This window comes from Bos javanicus, chromosome 12, assembly GCF_032452875.1.
Source record: "Bos javanicus breed banteng chromosome 12, ARS-OSU_banteng_1.0, whole genome shotgun sequence".
Lineage (NCBI taxonomy): Eukaryota > Metazoa > Chordata > Mammalia > Artiodactyla > Bovidae > Bos > Bos javanicus.
Genome location: NC_083879.1, coordinates 78,173,566 through 78,190,996, shown reverse-complemented (window position 1 = coordinate 78,190,996; position 17,431 = coordinate 78,173,566). Strand labels below are relative to the sequence as shown.

The window sequence follows — 17,431 nt, the reverse complement described above, 5'->3', positions numbered from 1 at the left end:
TCCTAGATAGTGTGCTAAGGGTACCTCACCCACCTTTTCTTTGCCTCACATCCCTGAACATGCCTTTCCTTGTTAAACTCTTGATCGTGGCCTATCCAGTTTAATGATTCTCTTCCTCAAGGTATTAGATCCCTCTGTTGTTTATCCTCATGCTCCACATTGCCAGGAATCATTATTATTTTGCAAACTTCAACCTCGTTTTTAACCCTGACCTTCTGGACACATTATATATGAAGATCAGCCAACCTGATGTATTTATTTATTTGGAGTTACATATCCAACCTTTTGCCTTTTTTTAATGTCATTTTATGAAATTTGAGCTCCAAAGAGAGCCTGTAGACTTCGCAGGTGGCGCAGTGGTAAAGCATCCACCTGCCAGTGCAGGAGACGCAAGAGACATGGGTTCGATCCCTGGGTCAGGAAGATCCCCTGGAGTACGAAATGTCAACCTACTCCAGCATTCTTGCCTGGAGAATCCCATGGACAGAGGAGCCTGGCGGACTACAGTCCCTGAGGTCACAAAGAGTTGGACACGACTAAGCGACTGAGCACACATGTACAGAGTCCCTAGGTAGGCATCTTGGTTTCTCTAGGAATTTCTTCTTTGTCTTTATCGGATTATTTATTTTTGTATTGACTAAGTGTTCCTCCTTGAGGCCTCTCCAAGCTTCCACCCAGTGCTGTTCTTATTTGAAAAGCTTTTCTTTCCATTTGGAAAGTTCTTCCTTAGGTTTTCATTGGAGGCAGTTAGTTTCTAGGGAGCAATGCCCTTGCATTTCCCAGCATTGTCCTCCACCCACCAGCAAGAAATGTGAGTGACTAATAGGCAGTAACCTTTGGGTGAGAAATCAAGTGCACACAGTTTAACACATCTTACGGCTTCCAGATGACACATTAGAGGCAAAGTCTACTCACCCGCCTTTGCTCGGGACCCAGCTGCTGCTGGCTGTTCATGGAACTTAAACAGTGATGGGTTCGTGCATATTAAGTGGACCTGTGACTTAGGAAATTCATTCGACCAGTATAATTTGTGATCTGTATTCAGTTGAGAAATTCTTCTGTCCATTTGTTCAAATAGAGAGAAGAGAGAGCTGAATGGTTCCTGGGTTTGTGTGGGATGTGCCATAGGGAAGGTGCCCCCTGGGCATGGTTGTATTTTACTAGAAACTTGAGAAATCATAGCAATGGAACTGTGCAGGCTGTAAATTACAGACACCATCTGCCGTAGAGGGAACACATTAGGAAAATGCCACCTGTTCCTACATTAGTCTGGCCCTGGTCTCAAAATTTCACATGTCCTCTTGTGTTTTATTTGCTCTTTCTCCAAGTCATGTAGCTAGCAAATGACTAATGGGATTTTTATACATTCCAAACATGCATATCCTATTATCTGACTCAGGTTTGATTTTCTTTTCTTTCTAGTGTATATGTATGTGTTCCTTGACTGTTTTCCTCTCAGTTCCTTTCCTGGACAATCAGTTATTTTGAGAACATATTTTTATTAATTTAACAATTGTTTATCGAGGACCTACTAGGATATAGTGAGCCAAACAGACAAAAAGTCCTTGCCTTCCTGAGGCTTCCACATTCTGTTGGAGGAGATAGGAGATAATCTGGATAAACAAGTAAAATAAACTGAGTGTGGGCTTCCTGGGTGGTGCAGTTGGTAAAGAACCCACCTGCTAATGCAGGAGATGTAAGACACACAGGTTCAATTGCTGGGTCGGGAAGATCCCCTGGAGAAGGAAACGGCAACCCATTCCAGTATTCTCACCTGGAGAATCCCCATGGACAGAGGGTCCATGGGGTTGCAAACAGTCAGTCACACATGACTGAGTGAGCATGCACACCGTGTGTAATGTGGTGATAAATGTTAAGAAGTAAAACAGGTGAGGGAGAGCAGGGATGTGTGAGCAGGAGTTGCGATCTGGGGTAGGGTAGCTGTGAAATCTTCCTTTAAATAAAAATATGATTACTGTGAGGGAGTGAGCCCTGTGGCTCTCAGGGTAAGTGTGTGCAAAGCAAAGAGATCACCTGGTGCAAAGGCCCTGGGGGATAGCGTGCTCAATACCCTCTCCCTTGATACGTGGAAGCGCTCATCTTGAGAGCAGAAGGGGACATAGGCAGAAAGACAACCAGGGACAGATAGATCGTGGAGAGCCTTATGTGGCAATACAATGACTCTGGCTTTTACTCTTAAGTGAGATGGGAGACTGGGGGGCATTTGATGTGGATAAACAAGACTGACCGGAAACTCTGTGCTTGCTGGCTTGGGAACAGACTGAGGAGAAGCAGCAACAAAGGAGGGGGAACCATTAGGCTGTAATAAGCCATGAGAGAGTTGCTGGTGCCCTGGACCAGGGTGGTAGCGGTGGAGGTGGGAGAAGATTCTAGATACACAGTGCTTCTAAGTTAACGGGCTTCCCGATAGATTTGCTGAGTATTAAAAGAGAAAGATCACTCCAAGGTTTTTGACTTGAGTCATAACTGATTAAATGGAGTCATTGTTAACTTCCAGAAGAGTTATGTTTGGGGAAGCATGTTTGGGGAAGGGCATGTTTGGGGAAGGGCAAGAAGATGAGCAACTCAGCTTTATCACAGGTTAAGTTTAAGGGATTCAATTAGACTGAAAATGCTACAGCTAATGGAACCTCTTACCTTTTTCTTTTAAAATCGAAAACCAGATTGACTAATGAAAAGTGTACATGATTAAATTAAGAACACTTGCATTCTTGACTCTACAATGGATCAGTGAGACTTGTGTAGTTTTGGTCAAAAAGGCAAAGTCAGCAGTGGCTCAGATGAGCATAGTCTCTATGAAATAAAATGATCAGATTTGTAGAATTACACAGTGTCAGTTTCACTGAAGCCATGTGACATTATTCTAGAATCTTGCCAAAAATCATCAAACACCCTGCTTCAGGAACTCTCTGCTAATAGATAAATGATGTGCTGAAGCTTCCAATGAGTATGGTTTGATGGACAGTTAAGGAAAAATACACCCTACATTTCACCAAACTCTATAGGGTTAGATTTATATTCCCCTGAGATGGCCATTGTTACAATCATCAGTAACATCATTGTGAGTTCAAAGTAGTTTTGGTGGTTTGCCAAAATATTTCCTGTTCCAGCACTAAAAATTTCTCATATTTCTTTGCCTAGAAAAACAGGTTTTAGACTGATAGTCCTTTCTAGTATGTGACTTTCTATGGGTGTGGCTGAGTTTAGAAATATGTATGTGTGAGTATGTGTCTGTTATGCTTAGTATTTTACCTATGTGTTAACGTTTTTCAGCAATAACACTCCTTTGGCAAGTTTTTAAGAGCATTGAAATGAAATAAAGTATACCTATTTTTAAGAGCTATACTTTTTTTTATTCTTCAGAAATAATTCAGTGATTCATATTGTTAAATCATAATGATTTAGTCATGAAACCCAAACCCTATATTTAAAAAGTAACAATCTCATGTTTAAAACATCTCTTTGAACATTTCCAAGAATCTTAAGTCTTTATGGGATGTTAAATTCTTAATCTTACCTTGTTATTTTAGATCTATGGTTAGACCTCATTCTTTCAGCTTAGAGTATGTGTAGAGTATGAATTCCTGTGGTTCAGCATGCCAGTAATTCAGGGCAAGGTTAGTAGAGTGGGATCTTTGTGAGGAAAAAAGAGCTGTTTTATAGGGAGCCTTTTTGAACTTTGCCTTATTTTGTTTTCCTGAATTACCCAAATCTGCCTCAGGTATTTGTAGGAAACTCTAACATGTTTAAACAAAAATTTTTTAATAGTATATTTTTTCAGACTGACATTTCCCTGGATGCCAGCCATTTCTGAGAACAGTGCCCATGGAACAGAAGCTACTATTCGTCAATATGATAATCGAGATAAAGTATGCTTGTAAGAGAGGTCTTCCATGATGGCTCAGTGGTAAAGAATCCGCCTGCAATGCAGAAGCTGCAGGAGACGAAGGTTCAATCCCTGGCTTGGGCAGGTACCCTTGAGGAGGGCATGGCAACCCACTCCAGTATTCTTTGCCTGAAAAATCCCAGGGACAGAGGAGCCTGGTGGGCTAAGAGTCACAAAGAGTTGGACATGACTGAAATGACTCAGCCATAGCACATACAAGCTTATAAGAGAAAACCCCAAAATGGGCCAGTGCAAGCAAAGTATGCGTTTCTCTCTTCCTGAAGTCAGCCTCCTGTGTGGCTGGTGGGTGACCTCTGTCCCTTGAAGTCATCCTGAAGGACAGGCATATGGCAGCCCTAATCATTTCATTACTTCGCCAGGCAAAGGGAGCCACAGAGGGAGGCTCTGTGGGAGGACAGGGAAAAACTGTGTTTCTACTACCCTGCCTTGCCCTGTAGAAGGAAATGGCACCCCACTCTAGTATTTTTGCCTGGGAAATCCCATGGACAGAGGAGCCTGGTGGGCTACAGTCAATGGGGTCACAAAGAGTCCGACACAACTGAGCAACTGAGCACGGCACACTCCCTCCCCCAAAGAAGATGGTGAGTAGTTTTATAGCACCAGTTCGAAGAGGGTGTGAGCAGCTTGTGGATGTTCTTCTGATGGGTGGTGGTGGGGTAAGGAGGCGTCAGCATCATCCACCCTCAAGTCCAACTGGTCTGGGGTCTACATGTTTGTGGGCAACCTACCATTATTAATCATTAACTTCTTTCACCTGGAGGGGGTTTCAGTCTCTGAAAAACAGCTCAAAGATGTTGTGTGTGTCCATTGATGGGGAAGCAGAACTTTGTCCAAGGCTGCTCTCCACTATTTGTTTCTCCCTGGTCTCGCATCCTCTCCCTTCCCTAATGAACAACTGCTTGAATCTGCCCACTGGGGCTCAGGAAAGGTCATGGAGGCGGAAAGGTGGCTGTTTCCTATAATCAAAGAAATGGGAGACAAAGAAAGACTTGGAGCCCAGGAGCCCCACAGGGCCCTGCACGGTATCGATAAGCAAAGGACAAAACACCCAGCCAATTATAGCTGTCTTCTAAAAAGTAGCCATTTACGTATGTGTGTGTGTTCAGTTGCTCAGTCATGTCCAACTCTTTGTGACCCTGTGGACTGTAGCCTGCCGGGCTCCCCTGTCCATGGAATTGTCCAGGCAAGAATACTGGAGTGGATTGCCATTTCCTACTTCAGGGGGTCTTCTCAACTCAGGGATCGAACCCTCATCTCTTGCATCTCCTGCATTGGCAGGAGGATTCTTTACCACTGAGCCACCTGGGAATCCCCACTTACATTAAAGTCAAAACAAATGTATTTTATATAAAAATTCTCTGTGTTAGTGATATGTTCTACTTCTCAAATGGTTATATTTGTATCATGGAACAAAGTCATAGAATTTCAGATCATATCGCTGAATGACCAGAAGGTACACACCAAAACTAGAGTCACTTTTGAATTTTAGGTGGTTTTAATTTTCATCATAGATCCTCCTCATCAGTGAAAGTAAGTACAGTTTTGCTATATTTTAAGGTTTTATACTCTGGAGTTGAAACTATCTCCATCTAGTCATGGGAGACAATAATCTGAGGAATACCGAGGGCGTGGAGAGGAGGCCCATCCTTGTCCTCTCCCCACCGTGAACAGAAACCCAGAAGAACCTTTGCAAATCCAAAAACACTGGAGGAATTTCCCCCTCCTCCCCCCTCCCTTTCCTTGGGGCTTTTAATTTTAAAAGCAGAATTTTGCTTTCGCAAAGTACACCAGACAGGAATTTGTTCAAATTCCTCCAAACCAAGCCAAGAAAAAAGTTTCAGAAAATTCAGACGTGCGTGGCTGAGTGGAAAGAACAGTTTTTGGAGGCAGGCATGGATGCCTGGGAACACGGCTCCAGACGGTCACTGCTGGGTGACCTCAGGCAAGCGTCGCAGCCTTGCTGAGCCACTGGCTCCTCATTTAGGAAATGAGAGAGAGAAGGATGAACCTGCCAGGGTGTCAGTAGAGAACCAAAGCCTTTGAAAAGGGCCCTGCAGGTCCCCGGGTGGTTCTCTCCACCTGTGTGATCTCTGACAGCTCCAGGGAGCCCGTCTCGTTGCTCCTCTGGCTCTATGTCCCGGAGGCTGCAGTTGCCCTCGGCGGCAGCTGCCCCAATACAGTCTAGGCTGCCGTCACTCTGCCCAGAGCCTGACTGTCCTTAGGTCTAGGCTTTTATCCACAAGACGAAGTGGGAGCTAAGTGCCCAGTTGTTAGTTGGTTGCTAAGTCACGTCCAACTCTTTGTGACCCCCGTGGACTGCAGCCCACCAGGCTCCTCTGTCCATGGGATATTCCATTCAAGAATACTGCAGTGGGTTGCCATTCCCTCCTCCAGGGAAGCTTCCCAACCCAGGGATCAAACCTGTGTCTCCTGCACTGTAGGCAGATTCTTTACTGCTGAGCTGCCAGGGAAGCCCAAGCACCCAGAGACCTGTGTAATGGTGACAAGCCCTGTTCTGGCTGAGGAGTCCATGCCAGGGACATCCCAGAATCTGCTGCTCTTGCCTGCTCATTGCCCCGTGAGATTTCCAGAAGAGCAGCCAAACAGCAGCGCAGTGGTGCGGAGAATGGGCTCCAAGGAACGTGTGTTCAAATCCCGTCTTGGACAAAAGACTCCGCTTGCCCCATCCCAGTCTCCTCCTCTGTGCTGCTTCTGCGCTGAGCTGCGCTCAGTCATGTCTGACTCTTTGCCACCCCACGGACTGTAGCCCGCCAAGCTCCTCTGTCCGTGGAATTTCCCGGGCAAGAATACTCGAACAGATTGCCGTTTCCTCCTCCAGGAGATCTTCCCCACCCAGGGATCGAACGCGCATCTCCAGAGTCTCCTGCACTGGCAGGTGGATTCTTTACTACTAGGGCCACCTGGGAAGCCCTTTCTTCCTCTGTAAATGGGCTTAAAACACTAGGGCAGCTGCTTCAGTGAGCAGAGTGATATTAGGATCTGTGAGCACCCAGTGCTGCCAGTTGAGAATAAAACTGCCTGGTGGCTCAGAGGTTAAAGCGTCTGCCCGGACTGCGGGAGACCTGGGTTCAATCCCTGGGTCAGGAAGATCCCCTGGAGAAGGAAATGGCAACCCACTCCAGTACTCTTGCCTGGAGAATCCCATGGAGGGAGGAGCCTGGTAGGCTACAGTCCATGGGGTCGCAAAGAGTCAGACACGACTGAGCGACTTCACTTTGCCTTGCTGAGGACACGTATGGGAGAAAGGTCCCCTGAGGCAGCAGAAGGAAGGAGGGCGGGGGTGGGCTGGGAAGGAAGTAGAGTGATCCCTGGAGAGGGAGCTGGCAAAGGGCAGCCAGCATCTCTGACTGCCAGTGAGGGCTATGGAGCGTCCTTTCGCAAGCAAAGCTGGCCTGCTCTCCCTGCACCAGGAGCCCTGGCAGCTGCTGTGGGTGACCAGCTGGCCCCAGCCACCATCTCTTCTTAGAAACCAAGGCAGACAATCCAGGTCTGGAGCTCCTCCAAGAAGGCAGTGGAGCTGCCTGGCCAGCTTTCAGAGTCGGCTTCTCAGCTCATTGTCTGAGGCATCCTTCCTTCCTTTGACACGCGTTTTCTCTCTGAAAACTTCCGGCAGACCCTCTCCCTGACCTGCTCTCTGCTTTGTTTCTTTCACTGGCACCTTCAGCTTCTTCGTTGCGTTTTGTCCCGATAAACTTTTCTTTATGTTGGTAGGCTGGGCTGTTCTTGTGGTGTTGACCATCTTGGTGGGAGGAAAAGAAAGAAACTGTACACTTGAAAATTTGGACAAACTTTTTGAACTGCTTCACCCCGCTGATAGAATAAGATACATAATGGTGTGTTAGTCCTATTCATGCAGCCCTTAAAATGAAGCTTTTGGGGAAAAGGAAGCAAGAGACATTGAGAATCTGTCATGCAAATAAGGTCAGGCTCTTGATGGTCTCTTGTCTCTTTTTAAAAGGAGAGAGATCCAAGACTCTGAGGTCAAAACAGAAGGATTAAAAGGCTGGCAAACTTAAATAGGCCAAAGGAAAGAGCCTTTTACTCAAGTAGCTATGTGGATGGTGCCCCCTTTAAGCGTCAGCAGTTACTGCTGGCAATGTGATATACGTCTGTCAAAGTAATAGCAGGTTTATTCAAGTTGAAGAAAATTATAAAACGCAGCTAATATAGTGGGTACTTATTCCTGATTCCTATGTTAGCACCATTGATGAGAAGTCAAAGAGTGGTGGTGTCAATCAAATAAGAGATTTGAGTAAGACATTCAGTTCTACTTCCTCATCTCTCAAAAAGAGGCAACTCCTGCCCTATCTTCTTATTCCTAATCTGCAGAATTGTTGAGTGAACCTGTTATGGAGGTTCATGAAAACCCTCTGTCAAGAGTATAATTTTTGAGGTACATCAGCTAATGACAATTATTATATTATAAATTAAATTATATAAATATAATCATAAATATAATAAATATGGGGCCTCTCTGGTGGCTCAGACAGTAAAGAATCTGCCTGCAGTGCAGGAGACCCGGGTTTGATCCTTGGGTTGGGAACATCCCTTGGAGAAGGACACGGCAACCCACTCCAGTATTATTGCCTGGAGAATTCCACGGACAGAGGAGCCTGGCGGGCTACAGTCCTTGGAGTCTCAAAGAGTCGGACACAACTCAGCAACTAACACCTTCACTTTTTCACTTTCACTTTCAGTAATAACTATATTATCAAGTAATTATAATCTTTCTTATTATTGATGAGGAAGAATGAGTAGGAGTATATACCTGCTGAATAATAATTAAACAAAAGATTAGTAAAGCTCTGAATAATCACTCCATATTCCAGACATATTTCTATGTACATTGGAGGCTAGGTGGTATTTCCAGGACTGATTTTCTTGTCGTTCTCCTGACCAGGGGTGAAAAAGTGAGCATCACGCCATCTGCCACACTGCAAATGCCTGATTGCTCTTATGTCAGTGAGTCCAGTACTTGCTCGAAAGGTCAGCTCTCTGGCCAGAGGAGCTCTGGCCCATGCGGCAGTCTGGCCAGCGTGGAGAGCCACTTCATTCCAGGCATGAGCCGCCTGGATCACAGCTGCCCAGAGCTCCTTGGCTTTGATTAAGTTTGTTGTGCTGTTATATAATGGATACTGGGACCATATCCCATGAAGAACTGTTTTGTTTTGTTTTTTCCTTCCTCCTTCTCCACTGTCCTGTTGTCCCTCTGTGGTCTGTGTTGAATGGTGCCTTAGAGTGTGTTGTTAAAATCAAGCAGAAGAACAGGCAGCAATTAAGGTGTAAGGAGGAAAAGGTGTTAACAGGGGAGACACACAGATGGCGCAGAAGTATTCTGACATGGCATGGGACCATCTTTTCACCCCTACGCTGTTACTAGTGCAGAAGCCAAATTGTGACCAAGCAGGCTATATGTGGGCTTTCCTGGTGGCTCAGACAGTAAAGAATCCGCCTGCCGTGCAGGAGACCTGGGTTCGATCCCTGGGTCAGGAAGATCCGCAGGAGAAAGGAATGGCTACCCACTCCAGTATTGTTGCCTGGAGAATTCCATGGACAGAGGAGCCTGGTGGGCCTGGAGGTGACTTAGGATTTTCACTTCCACTTAGGATTTTCCCGGTGGTTCAGATGGTTAAGTGTTTGCCTGAAATGTAGGTGACCTGGGTTTGATCCCTGAGTCAGGAAGATCCCCTGGAGAATAAAATAGCAACCCAGTCCAGTTTTCTTGCTGGAAAATCCTATGGACAGAGAACCCTGGCGGGCTGCAGTCCATGGGGTCACAAAGAATTGGACATGACTGAGTGACTAACAGGCTACATGTCAACAGAGAATCATGCCTTTGCGCATTAATTTAGAATTCTCATTTTAACCAGACATGCTCATTTGTCCATACTATTTCTGACCCATACCTTAAACCAATAAGAAGTTATTTAATGGCTTCTGGTTTTTGCTTTAACATGTGAAGAGCTTAGCAGTTATCAATCCTGCTCTCATAAGAAGAGAAAAGCTAAACAAACTGAACACCAGCAATTCTGAAAGTCAGCTGTGCTCTTAGATCTATCAGAGAGTTGAGTTTGCAGGGCACATTCATGCCTTGCAATCTGGAGAGACAGCAAATACGGAGAATCATTGCTTCCCAGGGGCAGAAGCCATGGTGCCAGAGATACTTAAACTAAAATCGAGTAATTGCTGGAGGCTGAACATGGACTAGATTAGGAGTTGAAAAATCCCCCCATTTTATGGGGACCCAAGGCTTTTGTGAGTTTTACCTGCAGAAGACATACCTGGTTCTTAAGGTGATGATCAGAGAAAAATTCCCATATAGTTCCTGCAGGGGAGAGGAACAGTGACCATTTTGAAATAAGCCCACAGCCCTCTGTTCTTCATGAGAAAGTCATGTCCTAGAGGACGTCTGCTTCCTCAGAGCCTCATCTGTCCTCAGAGGAGGGCAGGCAGATGACCAGAGCCCCCTTCAGCCTCTCTGTATCACACAAACCAAGAACAAAAAGGCTAAGAAATTCTTCTGAAGGTCAGAACCCCTGAGATTTAATCATAAGATTATAGGACGTTTTCCCTCGCCAACACTGTATCATCACAGTAACAGGGGTCAAAATAATATTAATAACTGGGTTACAACCTAGCTGCAAGACACAGAGTCAGTTTAGAAGAAATTTAGGGGGAAATCTAAAGACAGCAGGAGAGACAGAAACCAAGACACTAAAGGAAATTGAAGGCTTTGACAGAGCACAGCCTAAATTCTTGCCAGGTTATCATAAAGCCTGATACTAAAGGCCTCCCTACTTCAGTTACTATCATCTACACCACAGATTGGTTCGAAATTGGGAAAGCAGGACATCAAGGCTGTCTATTTTCACCCTGCTTAAGTCTTTCATTGTAAGTTATAGAAACTTTATGTTTATCATAACACAAATAACTATTTTTAGTGAAAATCGTATGTTATTTATATTTATCACATGTATTGTAAATTATATTTGGTCAATATCACTCAGATATCTTTCTTCCATCCCACTTAGACCTGAATCAGATTTTAATATGCCGCTGAAAAAAAACAGAAAGTCGAATGATTTCATCCCAGTCTTGGTTGATCTTTTGTACTTGTGTTTATTTACTAGTTCGGTTTTATTCAGAAATAAAACAGGGAGTTCCCTGGTGGTCTAGTGGTTAGGATTCAGCACTTTCACTGCTGTGTGGTGGTTGTTCAGATGCTACGTTGTGTCCGACTGCAGCTCCATGGATTACAGCACGCCAGGCTCTCTGTCCTCCACTGTATCCCAGAGTTTGCTCACATTCGTGTCAGTTGAGTCGGCGATGCCATCTGCCTCATCCTCTGCCACTGCCTTCTCCTCCTGCCTTCAGTCTTTCCCAGCATCGGGGTCTTTTCCAGTAGGTCAGCTCTTCACAACAAGTGGCCAAAGTGTTGGAGCTTCAGCATCAGTCCTTCCAATGAATACTCACTGCTATGGCTCAGGTTCAGTCTCTGGTTGGAGAACTGAGATTTTGCAAGCTCCGTGGCATGGCCAAAAAATAAAGATAAAACAAATAATATTTTTTAAATTAAAAAAAAGAAAAAAATTCTAACTATTGTGGCTCTTCTGAGGTAGACGGACCAACCTTACCTTAAAGTTAATTCTTATTTCCCTTGCTTATGCATGATAATGCAGAAATGTGAACAATAAGTGCCCCCAAATGCGAAGACAAGAAAGCCTCAGTACTTCCTCCAAATACTTGGTTCTAACTTTGGACCGTTGTGAAATTCTAATGTCATAACTGTCAACTCCCTAAGAATTACATGAAGTCTTGCCCTTTTGGCCTTGATTTCTTTTGAATGTACTTTCCAATAGATCTTTCAAAAGTGGGTGATGAAGCTCAAACACTCTGGAAGAAACCACATTTCTCGCATGATATGTTTTGCTTGCTTTTGGAGAAAATTGCAAAAGCTACTAAGTAACATTTATTCTGTGTGTTAGTGGTGACCCACAGACATCTTCACTGGCAGAGCCTGAGGCCCAGGAAGGTGACACAGGTTAGAAGAGCGGACGATTTGAATGCTAAGGAAGGTCGCTGCATGCTCACTGTGGCTCAGCACACTTTTCTTCTGTTTTTTAATCAACTAATGGAAAATAAATTTCCCCCGAGCTCTTTTGATCTAAAATCTCTGCTCTTCAAAGGCAGGGGCGTGACAGTCGTGACCTCTGCTCTGCTGCTCTAAGCTCAAGCCTCCGTGGAAATTGCCCAGCTCCAGAGGTGGGGAGTGTTTTAGTTGGCCTGTGGGCTCAGCATCCTTGGAACTGCTCTCCTAACGCCTAAACTTTCCTGCCCGTGTCAGCTTCAGTCTTGTCAACACTTCTTTTCCATTTGTGAATCCTGTAGTTAAAGCTTTCAACTCCCCTTTTCTAGAAGTATTCTATATTTAGCACTTGGGCGTTTAGAAATTCTCTCTCTGAAGAAATACATTTCAAGTACGAATCTTTATGACTTATAACAAAGTTTAACTTAGAAAATATATGTAAATATACAGATGCTTTTTTTTTTTTTTCTATATGGCCTTTTGATCTCATCTCAAAGCTTCAGTGCTGCGAATGGTGAGGTAACTGATAAAGTGGTTTTACTGGTGAGGCAAGGTTGTACCAAATGAGTACTTTTTTTCTTTTAATCCTTGTTACTTCTCATTTGCCCCCGTTTGCTGCTACACTTTTCTGCTGTTCTGGGTGCTTTGGAATTCGCTGATGCTCTGATTCTTCTTCCTGCACGCACAGACCCAGAGAGGCTGTCAGGAGTCAGCCAACGTTAGTGACCTCTGTCTTAGTCTGGACATTTGGTTGTATGCGCCTTCTAGTTTTCAATTTCTGGGTGATGAGCCCATGTATGGGTGGATATTGGTTATATGTCCTTTAATAATTTAATTCATTGATAGCAGTGGAATTTGTTGAGGTGAAAATGTTTCTCTATATTGTATTTGTCTATCTTTCGGTTTTATAGATGGGGAAACCAGGGTACAGGTAGCAGGAGACAGAATTAATTGCCTCACAAACATGCAAGTCCCTGTTCCAGAACGACGGGGTTAATTCCAGTTCCCCTACTTATTCTCTGCGCCTTAGACAGATTCCCTATACTTGATGTGCTTTCTCTCTCCCATTTTCAAAAGAGGGACATAATGACACACACTCATAATGCCATGAAGGTTAAATACTGACTTTCCTCTTAATCATACCTCCAAAAATCTGCCCACATATTGTTCCCTTGCCCTTCTTTGCATTGTTAGGAGTATTTTCAATGAGAGAATTCTCCCTGAAAATACAAAGCCCTATTTAGTGATTTACTACCTTATGTTTTGGTGTTCAGTAAACACCATGGAAACCAAAGATGGGCTCCATTACATGAATTTTTGGTTACTTTAGTTTGTCCTATGAGAACGTGATTTCAAATGAAACCCAGTTCTCCAATTTACTTCATTTCAGTTAAAACTATAGCACCTAAAAGTGTTAAACCCCAAGTGTATATGGTACACGTCCTTTCTTTATTATATCTTTACTTGACTTGAATGCTAGTTTTATTTTCCACATTGTTACAGCAAATGCTATAGCCTAAAATTATTTTATTGCTAAAAATATTAAAATTGCCCTGGCTTGAACTCAGAAACAACTTTATCAAAATCCCAAGAATAACACTATTGGTACTACGTATAAAATAGATAACTAATTAGAACCTTAGTTTTCTGAATGTTGAGTTTTAAGCCAACTTTTTCATTCTCCTCTTTCACTTTCATCAAGAGGCTCTTTAGTTCTTCTTCACTTTCTGCCATAAGGGTGGTGTCATCTGCATATCTGAGGTTATTGATATTTCTCCCGGCAATCTTGATTCCAGCTTGTGCTTCCTCCAGCCCAGTGTTTCTCATGATGTACTCTGCATAGAAGTTAAATAAGCAGAGTGACATTATACAGCCTTGACATACTCCTTTTCCTATTTGGAACCTGTCTGTTGTTCCATGTCCAGTTCCAACTGTTGCTTCCTGACCTGCATACAAATTTCTCAAGAGGCAGATCAGGTGGTCTGGTATGCCCGTCTCTTTCAGAATTTTCCACAGTTTATTGTGATCTGCACAGTCAAAGGCTTTGGCATAGTCAATAAAGCAGAAATAGATGTTTTTCTGGAACTCTCTTGCTTTTTCCATGATCCATCAGATATTGGAAATTTGATCTCTGGTTCCTCTGCCTTTTCTAAAACCAACTTGAACATCTGAAAGTTCATAGTTCACATATTTCTGAAACCTGGCTTGGAGAATGTTAAGCATTATTTTACTAGCATGTGAGATGAGTGCAATTGTGTGGTAGTTTATGGCACCCCACTCCAGTATTCTTGCCTGGAGAATCCCATGGACGGAGGAGCCTGGAGGGCTGCAGTCCACCGGGTCGCTGAGGGTCGGATGTGACTGAGCGACTTCACTTTCACTTTTCACTTTCATGCATTGGAGAAGGAAATGGCAAACCACTCCAGTGTTCTTGCCTGGAGAATCCCAGGGACGGGAGAGCCTGGTGGGCTGCTGTCTATGGGGTCACACAGAGTCGGAAACGATTGAAGCGGCTTAGCAGCAGCAGCAGCTGTTTTTCTGGAGAAGGCAATGGCAACCCACTCCAGTACTCTTGTCTGGAAAATCCCATAGAGGGAGGAGCCTGGTGGGCTGCAGTCCATGGGTCACTAAGAGTCGGACACGACTGAGCGACTTCACTTTTCACTTTAAGAATTCTTTGGCATTGCCTTTCTTTGGGATTGGAATGAAAATTGACCTTTTCCAGTCCTGTGGCCACTGCTGAGTTCTCCAAATTTGCTGGCATATTGAGTGCAGCACTTTCACAGCATCATCTTTCAGGATTTGAAATAGCTCAACTGGAATTCCATCACCTCCACTAGCTTTGTGGCATCCAGTCCCCTCACTTCATGGCAGATAGATGGGGAAACAGTGGAAACAGTGTCAGACTTTATTTTTCTGGGCTCCAAAACCACTACAGATGGTGACTGCAGCCATGAAATTAAAAGACGCTTATTCCTTGGAAGGAAAGTTATGACCAACCTAGACAGCATATTCAAAAGCAGAGACATTACTTTGCCAACAAAGGTCCGTCTAGTCAAGGCTATGGTTTTTCCAGTAGTCATGTATGGATGTGAGAGTTGGACTATAAAGAAAGCTGAGTGCTGAAGAATTGAGGCTTTTGAACTGTGGTGTTGGAGGAGACTCTTGAGAGTCCCTTGGACTACAAGGAGATCCACCAGTCCATCCTAAAGGAAATCAGTCCTGGGTGTTCATTGGAAGGACTGATGTTGAAGCTGAAACTCCAATACTTTGGCCACCTGATACAAAGAGCTGACTCATTGGAAAAGACCCTGATGCTGGGAAAGATTGAGGGCAGGAGGAGAAGGGGATGACAGAGGATGAGATGGCTGGATGGCATCACTGACTCGATGGATGTGAGTCTGAGTAAACTCCAGGAGTTGGTGATGGACAGGGAGGCCTGGCATGCTGCGGTTCATGGGGTCACAAAGAGTCGGATATGACTGAGCGACTGAACTAAACTGAATGAGAACCTACTGTGTAGCACAGGGAACTCTATTTAAGACTCTATGGTGACCTACCTGGGAAGGAAATCCAAATAGAAAGAGGAGATATATGTATAGGAATAGCTGATTCACTTTGCTGAACAGTAGAAACTGTTAATAACACAACATTGTAAAGCAGTGTTACTTCAAGTAAAAAGAGAAATCCCGAGGAACAAGAACAATAAACGTTGCATGTGATTTGAGTCCCTTTAGAAGTGCTTTTATCATTGAGAAAATGATCATGGATAAATATTGTTTTTCTGAAAAATGTCTTCTCATTTCAAAAGTCCACCCCAACTCAGCCTGCCTCCCCCTCACTCTGTCTGGGCAGGAACCAGCATCTTCACTGTGTACGAGGCCGCTTCCCAGGAAGGCTGGGTGTTCCTCATGTACCGAGCCATCGACAGCTTTCCCCGCTGGCGTTCCTACTTCTACTTCATCACCCTGATCTTCTTCCTGGCCTGGCTTGTTAAGGTACTCGTGCAGTTCCTCCTCATCAGGTCTATGTTTTCTGGCAGTTTCTGCAGATCTTTTGGTTTTGATGGTCTTCCCTCCCTCTTGCCCAGCCTTTGGTAAGTGTGGTCTCTCGTTTTCTTGCAGAACGTGTTCATCGCTGTCATTATAGAAACATTTGCAGAAATCAGGGTGCAGTTTCAACAGATGTGGGGGTCAAGAAGCAACACTACTTCCACGGCCACCACGCAGGTACCTACTGGGGGTGATGGCGTCACCCGCAGACGATGACGTCATTCTCTTGAACTGGGCGTGTCCCTCTGCACCACCCTTGGGAACTGATGGAACTTGAGAAACGCCTCTTATCATGGGCTTTGGCGGCCAGACTCACTGAGGGAGCTGCTTAAACTTACAGATGCAAAGGCCCACACCCAGAAGAACCAAATCAGACCCTGGGGGTGATGGCACCTATTTTTTTTTAACAGTTCCAGGGGTACGTTTGACACACAACCAGGCTTATCATCACATTTATTAGGTACTTTTGATTTGATTCTGCCTTCACATGTCCTCAAAGGGCTTGAAGATAAAATATAGCAACTAGACGGATTTCCCTGGTGATCCAGTGGCTAGGATTTAATACTCCCAATGCAGGGGGTCCAGGTTTATTCCCTGGTCAGAGAACTAGAACATGTTGCATCTAAGAATTTGCATGCTGCAATTAAGACTTGGCCCAGCCAAAGAAAAAAATCTAAGTGTGGCAACTGTAGAATTTCCCATTTTTATAAATACCCATATATTTGCAAACCAATATAATGGCCCATATGTAAATGATTAGAATTGTTCACTAGAAAATTTATTTCATTCAGAACAAAGTAATCATAATAGAATAAATTATGAAAAAGACTCAATTCCAAATGCTTTCCTGTGAATTTTGAGGAATTACTGAATGTTCAGAAGGTTTCCCCTATGCTTCTAAGAAATTGGAAGTGACCATGCTATATAAAAATAGCATGGCATTTATTACATAAAAGGGTAATTCAGATAAAATTCTTTGTTTTTATTTTTTGGCTTTGTTTTGCGTATTTGTTTATTTGATTAGAAAGGAAGAATAGATTTATAAATATCTTTTTCTGGTATTCAGTTCAGTTCAGTTTAGTCGCTCAGTCATGTCCGACTCTTTGCAACCCCATGAGTTGTAGCATGCCAGGCCTCCCTGTCCATCACCAACTCCCAGAGTTCACTCAAACTCATGTCCATGGAGTTGGTGATGCCATCCAGCCATCTCATCCTCTGCTGTCCCCTTTTCCTCCTGCCCCCAACCCCTCCCAGCATCAGAGACTTTTCCAATGAGTCAACTTTTCGCATGAGGTGGCCAAAGTACTGGAGTTTCAACTTGAGCATCAGTCCTTCCAAAGAACA

The 17,431-nt window shown here is 44.1% G+C and overlaps 1 protein-coding gene across 2 annotated transcripts in view; it reads left to right on the top strand.

Moving 5' to 3' along the window:
• NALCN (sodium leak channel, non-selective) overlaps positions 1-17,431 on the top strand; it is a 300,944-nt gene that overhangs the window by 73,629 nt on the left and 209,884 nt on the right. For both annotated transcript variants that reach the window (XM_061435322.1, XM_061435321.1), the window contains 2 exons: positions 15,891-16,033; positions 16,160-16,264. In XM_061435322.1, coding sequence (XP_061291306.1) covers positions 15,891-16,033; positions 16,160-16,264 — 248 coding nt within the window. The remainder of the gene's footprint in view (positions 1-15,890; positions 16,034-16,159; positions 16,265-17,431) is intronic.